General features: G+C 39.4%; 3 protein-coding genes across 3 annotated transcripts in view; 1 reads left to right on the plus strand and 2 right to left on the minus strand.

Moving 5' to 3' along the window:
* LOC140947488 (alpha-mannosidase 2C1-like) overlaps positions 1-3409 on the minus strand; it is a 28334-nt gene extending 24925 nt beyond the window's left edge. Inside the window, exons 1-3 of the mRNA XM_073396597.1 lie at positions 3017-3409; positions 681-806; positions 348-444 (exon numbers count right to left, since the gene is read on the minus strand). Coding sequence (XP_073252698.1) covers positions 348-444; positions 681-806; positions 3017-3120 — 327 coding nt within the window. The 5' untranslated portion in view covers positions 3121-3409. The remainder of the gene's footprint in view (positions 1-347; positions 445-680; positions 807-3016) is intronic.
* LOC140949281 (uncharacterized) overlaps positions 1-8645 on the plus strand; it is a 178400-nt gene that overhangs the window by 117201 nt on the left and 52554 nt on the right. The window lies entirely within an intron of this gene.
* On the minus strand, positions 5778-7902 carry LOC140948116 (uncharacterized). Its single transcript, XM_073397343.1, has 3 exons — positions 7567-7902; positions 6037-6144; positions 5778-5989 (listed from the first exon to the last, which is right to left on the minus strand). The coding sequence occupies exons 1-3, from the start codon at positions 7637-7639 to the stop codon at positions 5895-5897; spliced, it is 276 nt and encodes a 91-aa protein (XP_073253444.1). The 5' UTR covers positions 7640-7902; the 3' UTR covers positions 5778-5894.

The raw sequence follows: 8645 nt of genomic DNA on the forward strand, positions 1-8645 counted from the left end.
TTTTGCACGAAAATAGTACTAACTGCCCAAGGGACACTAGATTTGTGGACATCTGAGCCAGGCATTTTCTCAGCTATTTTATTAGACCCAGAGTATATTTGGTCTGGCTTTGGGAATCAAACCCGCAACCTCAACCGGCTCTGCAGTCAAGCTCTCTACCCACTGAGCTACACCTGCCCTGGTTCAAAGGCAATTGTTTATCTTCAGGGTTTGACAGCGTATTGTCGGAGTTCAACTGGGTACAAAAACAGTGAGGATTTAATGTTATAAGAATCAATCACATATTGCATTGTGGACAAAGATCTGTAAACTTTGTTTTATAATAAAAGTATGTAATATATAATCACCATGGCCTCTGAAGCAGAATTCCACCTAAAGTGCACTGCCTCTCCCTTCCATTCTTCTGGAATGTGGATAATAACTTTGAACCAATGTGTGGACCACCTGATAAAGATTTCGGCAATATTACATGCATGGTAAATCAGATATCTACTTCCCAAATGTATACTTGCATGCATAATCTTTAGTACAGGATGAAAATGTCTATATATAATGAGTACTCATCACAGTGCTTTGACAGAGCACTAATTATGGGTTGAGAACTGAAAATTATGTCTTCAGGACTTCACTAAAATTTAGCTTTTAAGAATACTGTCTCATGATTAAAAGTGCAATCTTACGTTGGACCAAAACTGCATCCAACTTGAGTTTCCACAAATTTTTCCCTGATAGCCTCATTGTATGTGACCCTACCAGGAGCAGCAAAGTGGGTAAGTGAACTCACTGACAGCTTCTTAGAGTACAATCTACAACAAGAACATCCGGTATGTTATTTAACTAGTACTTGTACTTGTCTTATTATTGATTGTCCTAACATATAATCATTCATAATACTTTGGATGGCTGGTTTGGCATTTCATATAATTTATGCAAATGTATACCAGAACACAATTAATGACTGCAATTCACATACGTCTCTCTCCCCAATTTTTTTTTTAGGGGAGGGGGCTTCCAATGGCTATGTGTGAATGTAGCCTTGCTTACAGCTGATTTCATTGTTATGTATAGATCCGGATTTTCAGACATGATTCAACGGTTATGATTTGACCTGTCATGATTTGACACCAATCATGTGATGTATGGCTTCACAGTACATAAACGGTTACAAAAATAAAGGCAGGCGAGAATTCTGCCATGGGATCTGAAACAGTGAGAGAAACATATCATCTGGCTGGCAAAGAAAGCTTATCACCAAAAGGCACAAGTGTAACAAAGCTAGAATCCTGACAAATGTGTTTCACCTGAAGAGGAAAGCTTTATTGCATGGAAAGTGGTGACATGATACAGAATGATAAAAAGAGATAAACTTGGAGTTCAATTGCCAATGTATTTCTGTAGCCAATTTCACAGTAGACGAAATATTATCAATACGACGAAAAGCAATAGAAAATATAGTCTGATGTTTTATCATTTAGTCTTCTTCTGTATGACAAGGTTTCGGTATTTTGGTGTCGGTGAATGCTCGCAATTTACATGTAACTGCTGTGATGTAAATTTAGTTAACAGGGAGGCAAATTTGAATTTCCTGAAGTTAGTACTTTTTCATCCTTACTTAGAATCTGCATAATTAAAATATAACAGGAAGACTTGACATTTTGTAGAAAAAATCAACAGATAAATTGATCAGTCTGCTGTTGTCAAAGAATTTGCTAGAAAGTTTAATATTTGTCAACCCCAGAAAAATATCATGCGCCACTTGTACATCTCCCATAATGTGCCTTATTTGCCCCCCAAAATTTTGCATAAGCATTGTTTTCAATTTCTCTTGAGACAGTTGTAATGCCCAGGAGAAATGAAAAACAAAGGTTATGCAAAATTTTTGGGGGGGGGGGGGGGTAATATAAGGTGCATTATGGGAAACGTGCAAGTGGCGTATGGTCCTCAACCTATGACTCTAATAAGCTCATGTTAAGAAAACCTTAACTAAAAGAAAGCAACATTTGTTTTTATTCAAAAAGGGTAAAATATAATAGACCTTGTCACGGTTTTCGATGCCATCTTGACGAGAAGGCAAACCCGTGAGAAATTACAGTGTTTGTATGAGAATCTAGAGTCGAATAATTTCTGTAAGACAGATGTTCTGAAAAAAATATCAATAAATTAAAGGTACAAAGCAAAGGATCGTCCGAAAAAATTTTGGAGGCTTACCTGTGCTTAAATTTCTCCAGAGGCTTGCCTTAGATTTTCCATACATTTGTCTGTAATTTTCCCGGGACGTGTATAGGAAATTTAAAAAGTGGTTCTAGGTCTTCTAGTGAATGTAGTGCCCTCAAATTTTTTCAGTAGAATCCTTAGGAGTGAAGCTTTGGTTTACAAATCATATTTTTTTCATAACAGCCGTTCTGCGGAAATTATTCGAAATTAGATTCACATACAAACACTGTAATTTCTTTCGCGTTTGCCTACTCGTCAAGATGGCGTCCAAAACCGTGACAAGGTCTATATTTCTTTAAAGATCAAGGTAGAAGCCTAATAAAAAGGTCAAGAAAAGAGCCGTCGACACGCGCGATAACATGCATTGCGATTGTTGTCTGAAAAGGAGAATCACGGTCCTCTTTTTCTGAATTACAAGAGAAACATTCAAGCTATAATCATCAAAGTAAATTTCAGATTGTGTGCTTTGATTCCAGTAGAATACTGTACTGCTTTGTAACCTCTCGGTCGAATCATGTCTAAAAACGCTGCACTGAAATCAGCTGTAAAATTCTTTTGTTCTCCGATAAACAGCCAAATGTTGCTGGTGTCTTAACATTAACTAGTAAAGGACTGAAAACACAGGGGATTTCTTGTTTGACTCTCTGTCTCTCTTTCCACATAATTTTACATTTCTTGCACTTTCATTATCGACGTTTTCGGAGCAACTGGCCGAATGGTGATGTGGCATAAATGTAACAAAGATGAATCTGCATTTGAATCAATGTTTGATGCAGTGGCAGTGGACGTGACAAGTACATACCTGCTGTACAAGTTGATATCAGAAAAATATTGGGAGGAAATAAACTTTTCTGCTCGTTCTATAGTGCATCGCCAGTTTTTCCTGGCGCGGTGTTTTTCCGCCATTTTGACAGTGTCGCATTACAAACATGCTAATCGGAGTTTTGGAGTAACGCGATATCTCGCCCCAGGCCTTATTTTTTTCAAGTTCCGTGACTTAGAATTTCCAAGTCACGCGATGGGAAATAGTTTTAGGCTTGTAATTTAATACACAATTTGAGACATCATCTGTTCGTCATGATCACGAAGTAGCTTGTCTGGAGAACAAAGTGAGAATACTTCCCATCTCTGTGAAACTTCGTTTCCCGAAAACTGCAAACAATTCACCGTCGAGTAAGGTGTGGGTGTTTATGGCTACGTCGGTTATTATTTTGAATTGTTTCCTTTTCATATTGATGTTTTTCTCTGTGCACTTTCCTTCCGAATCCTTTACTACGTCGTCTGTCTCGACATCGAGTAGCCGCAACTGTTCTTCTCAGTTCGACTGCGGTGTAAAAGAGAGTTGCTGTAGTCACCTCTGCGTAGTTGGTGATGTCTGCGTCGGACATTCCTGTTCACAAGACGCTGACTGCAGACTGTGGGAAAGCTGCTGTGACAGAGTTTGCTCAGAACACTGTATTCCATATCATAACGATGATGCTGACACCTTTATTGCCGCTGGAATCCTCGGAACTTGTGTTCTTCTATGTATAGCTTCAATGTGTTTTTACTTCACGCGCTATCGCCGTAGACGTCCTTATCATAGACCAGTGGTCCTCGGCAACCTTTTTGCAATAAAAGCGACCACCACAAAAATGAACTGCACGACACAAAACGACACACCATTTCAGGCTGAAAAGTTACCAGAATACCCTCCGCATTACGTTGAATACATGCAGTACAACGCTGGAGTGAGACTCAAAGAAGGCGAACCTCCTCCTTGTTACGATGATTTGCTGGAGGCCGTGCAGACCCCACCTTCACCCTATTTGTGACCATCCGGGTCTTAACTTAGTTATATTAGAGCATTACGATCAAGTTGCCAAGCAAGGAAACACTGGGACAGAGGCTGAGAAATAAAGACAATGTACATGTAAGCGTTTTCATTTATCCTCTAAACTTCAAATGACAACCTCAGGGGTTGTGATTGCATGAAGACGGCCTGAGACAGATATTGTTATCTCGTCCCATGTAAGGAAATCTAAGGTAGTCTTGGATTCTGCATTCAACACCGTTGATTCCGGGTTTATGGAAACTGGATTCCGGACTTTGTCAGTGGAACTTGGATTCCGGATTCCAAAGCGCAAGATTCCTGATTCTACAAGCAAAAATGTCTCGGATTCCGGATTCCATAACAAAAACTTTCCTGGACTTGGCAACCGGATTCCCTTACAAAGCAAAGATACCTAAGACGAGGTTGCTCAACGTTATAATGGTGTACGATTTTCCAATTTTGTAACTCTTGCTTCAACAACGGCAACAATAATAATTTATGTTCCTAGTCTCATAATATCATGATCTCTTGCTCTTACAGAAAGGTTCATCTGCCGGTCACTAAGCGTGGCACACTGGACATCGGTTAATACGCACAACGGACATTTTTATGTGTCCCGAGTAACAAACTCCCAATTAACTTGTCAACCCCGCTTTAAGGAAACTGTTTATCTACACATCGTCTATGACTGATTATCTTACCAGTGAAAACCCATCAGAAAAGACGACGCAGTTGTCCCTCTCGTAAACGATCGCGGTCATTTTTGAGACATTTAGAAAATTTTTGACCTGTTATTGAAAGTTTTTCTATGAAAAAGAAAGAAAATCACAACCCAGGGTCGAACCTGGACCTCGCACCCGGCCCTTTCGTATCCTAATCTCTCTCCCTTACCGCTACACTACCACACCGACCCACCCTGCGCACCCCCCTGTACCCTCCCATAGATGCATCGCTGATAAGGACACCATGGCATATCCTCTTGTTGTTAATTCGTATTGACTGGGTTCAACTGAATTATCATAGAGCTCAATACATAATATGGAGCTCAAGGGCGTATCATGAAAAGAAAAACCTGGATACATCAGTGCTAGCAATCCCTCAGGATTGTCGCGCTGGCGAGCATTTTACGTGCAAGTAAGCGCTGCAAATAAGCGAGGGAGAAGACGAAAGAGAAGGAGGATTAAGCGCGTCGGTTAGGAAAGAGATTGCAGTCCTTCCTACTCTTTTCGTCTAAACCCTCGCGCGTTTGCTTTGCCACGTTCGCTTGAAGGTAATATGCGTAACAAATTTATATTCGTATCCAGTCGCAATTTGCTTGTTTTGGGGGTGTGAGAAAATTAAGGTTAAGTTAAGACGCACAAGGACTCATAGGAATGGACGAAGGCAAAATAGTGGCCTCTCGTACCCCCAAAACACGAAAATAGCGACTGATGGGCACGAATCTGTAACAAACTAGAGTGAAACAGGCCAGTAGATATGATCAGCTATGCGAGGAGATGGATGCAAGGAAGATGACGTGCAAGTATTAGTTGTGATACTTTTTCACTCAAACAAAAGGAACCAAGTCTTCATTAGGTTTCTTTGGCAAATTTTCTACCCTTCCAGTTGTTAGAATTAAGGTCCCCGTTTTAGTAGGAATTCAGTTTACCCTGAGTCGAACCAAATATGCTATTCTCTCAGGTCGTTTTTCTAGTTTTTTAGTTTCAATTTTCTTTTAAAATTCATTTTTTCTTGGTTATCAGCTTTTTCGCTCCGTTTTGAATTAGTACGTTTCATTCGACACTTTCTTCAGCGTTTTCTTTTATTTCGTTCCTATTCCGTTGTACTTTTCCATCAGATTCAAGAAGCGGAATGTTCTTTATTTGCCTTATTGGCAATAGCAATCTCCGTCCTTTCCCCAGAACTTCCTTTTTGCGTCTTGCAGGTTTATTTCACTGTAGTCTTTAGCGAGCCTGCATTTCGCTGGCAACGGGCCTCCTTTTCTGCAACTCTTTACTCCAGCTCAGTACAAAGGAGCTTGGGGCAGTCACAATCCATATCCTCTGTGCACTGGTAAACTTTACCCTGTAACTTTATAGACTCCGGATTAACCGCTTCGTCCTCATTCTCCCAAGGGCCTGAAATTAACGGATAAATGCTGTATTGTTATCGTCTCAAAAAATTTTTGTGACTACAATGTAATTTGATCACTTTATACTACTACTTAAGAAATTTCGACAATTGGATTGGCCTAGAGCAGTGGTATTTCAGCTAAATTTGAAATACCTACATGTTGAAATTACAAACCTTTTGCGGGTAGTAGTACAAACAAATAATAGCATAATTCGTACATGATAGTTGGCATAAATACCACTCGCGATATTTCAAAATTGTCTCAAATTTTACGTATAACAATTTCGAAATATCACTCGTGGTATTTATGCCTAATATCACTACAAATCGTGCTATTACGTATACAAATCTGTGGTCAACTTGGCCTCGACTAAACTCTTCAAGCGCGGACGAGATGAGGAGAACGTCTGCGTGGTCGACCTAACTCCAGACGTACACCCCCACGAGCTACCAAAGAACTATTTCAGCTCACTCTGAGGTATTGACTAGTTTGGCCCTAATTAAGATAACTAAGTGAGACCTTGAGTGAGATACTCAGTGTATTAACCGAAACGCCCACAAATTCGGAGGAAAAGCATCTTTGAATTCGCACTGTAGCTCGACATGATAGCATGCCGATTTTCGCTTTAACTTCGTTCAGCGAATGTCTTCCAGCTTTTCCCACAACAAGGCTTATTCATTGTCCCGCAAAACATCACGACTTATTATTGAGACGAAGAAGTTTTTGTAGTGATGTAAAGCTGATCTAGAAACTACCATAAGATATGGAAATGTATGCAAATTATTCTCAATGCCAATGTCGAAGCGCGCCCGTTAATATACTCTTTGGTTCTAACACATTTACAGGCCGGAATCGTCCATATAATCACACCGCTAATGGCGAATTTTGCAAACAAAGTCTTTATCAAATTGGGCGTAATAAGTGACCTTTCGCCTTCTTTTCTAATAATTTTTTGATAGTTTTGACCTGTGGCTTTTTCAGGCGACTGGCCCTGCCTCGCGCTGCCCGGTTAATTTGACGTTCGAACTTTACTGCCCTCCTTAACACAAAAAAAAGTCAGTTTTCTGAACGCATCACATATAATCTCCTTTCAGCTTCAATATCAGTGACAAAGTTCATACACGCTTGTAGAACTGAAGTGAACTGCGTTTCTTTAGGTCCTAAACAACAAGTGAAATGATATATTCCTGACTTGGAATACTGAAGTGTCCATGACGAGTATACCTTTGTAATATATAGTTACGGCTCTAAAATAACTTTTTCTTCTAGAAAATGTATTTTGTACAAAAGATATATCTGATGTACGTTAAAAGACTGAAAAATTGAAAGAAACGTAGAAAACTAGTCTGTGCGTATCTAATTTATGAACGAATGAACCCGCCGATAACTGAGAAAGTTTCAGAAAACGACACTGAAAAATCAGTACCTTCGATGTAGTTGTCGAAATAAGCCAGAGACAGAGAAAATGCACAGAGAAAAACAAGGGCTGATGTCTTCATGTTTAGAAGTAAGCTTCTTTTTTCTTGTCGACGTTCTTCCTTCCAAGCAGCGTTCCGTTACTCGGGCGCCAATTTAAACCAAATAAAAACGTTCAAATTTGATTTATTTCAAAATTCAAATCACGTGAGTTTGCTCATCAAAGAATAAAGATCTTTGTCTTTTACTATATAGTTCGTTATAACAATACAAACTATTAAGAGGACAGTCAACACAGTGTATTCAAAGCCGACCGTACAGAAAACAAAGAGCCTTTGTGAAAGTTCCAGTCCAGTAAACCTATTGACAATGGTTAAGGCCAATGATTGTTCGGCAGATTTTACATTTGTACTGAAAAATTTATTTGATAACGTACAAATGCTAACTCGCTAATAAAGCGTAAAACTTTTTTGCCGGTTTTTTCAATCTGTCAGGAAAGCTAGGAGAGCCCTGAAGGTCGTGAGACATTTCTTCTATTCCATGAAGAAAAAACGCGGCAAGATTCCCAGTGCTCAACCCCCTACATAAAATGTATTTTCTCGCGTTTGGGAATTCGATCACGAGGTGTTTTTGCAGTTTGGTATTTGGGTGTTAGATCATGGCATGTTTCTGCATGCTGTTATTTGTGTTATTATATATCTAGCCGGATTTTTTATCACGTTACCGCCGAATAGACCGTCAGTGCGTCCAACAGTTTTTTTTTGCGGCCGAAAGCTGTCTCCAAAGTAGCCTTTTCACTCAAATGCCCACCAATTTTTTTACGTTGGTTTTCAAAAATTCGGCTAGATATATAAGGCCAAAGTTGCAGGACAAGGTTGCTCGACTGGCATCTCTCTCTAGCTATTCATACATTTCGCTTTGTTTTATTTTTGCGACTTTTGTTTGCTTCCCCCTTGTGCTTTATGCCTTTCTTTATATTCTCTAGTTTAAATTTTTCTTCATGAATTTTTTTTTCCCTTTGTGCGATAATATCAAGTCCATCGTTTAGCTTACTTCAGATTTTTCTCGATACCCTTCTTCTTTTTCTTA

Source organism: Porites lutea, chromosome 9, assembly GCF_958299795.1.
Source record: "Porites lutea chromosome 9, jaPorLute2.1, whole genome shotgun sequence".
Taxonomy (NCBI): domain Eukaryota; kingdom Metazoa; phylum Cnidaria; class Anthozoa; order Scleractinia; family Poritidae; genus Porites; species Porites lutea.

Excerpts from the sequence above, each read along its gene's own strand:
- LOC140948116 (XM_073397343.1), bottom strand. The coding sequence starts at position 7,639 with ATGAAGACATCAGCCCTTGTTTTTCTCTGTGCATTTTCTCTGTCTCTG. Across the intron at positions 6,145-7,566 it reads TTTCGACAACTACATCGAAG|GCCCTTGGGAGAATGAGGAC; the intron begins GTACTGATTTTT and ends CGTTAATTTCAG. Across the intron at positions 5,990-6,036 it reads TGACTGCCCCAAGCTCCTTT|CGAAATGCAGGCTCGCTAAA; the intron begins GTACTGAGCTGG and ends GCCCGTTGCCAG.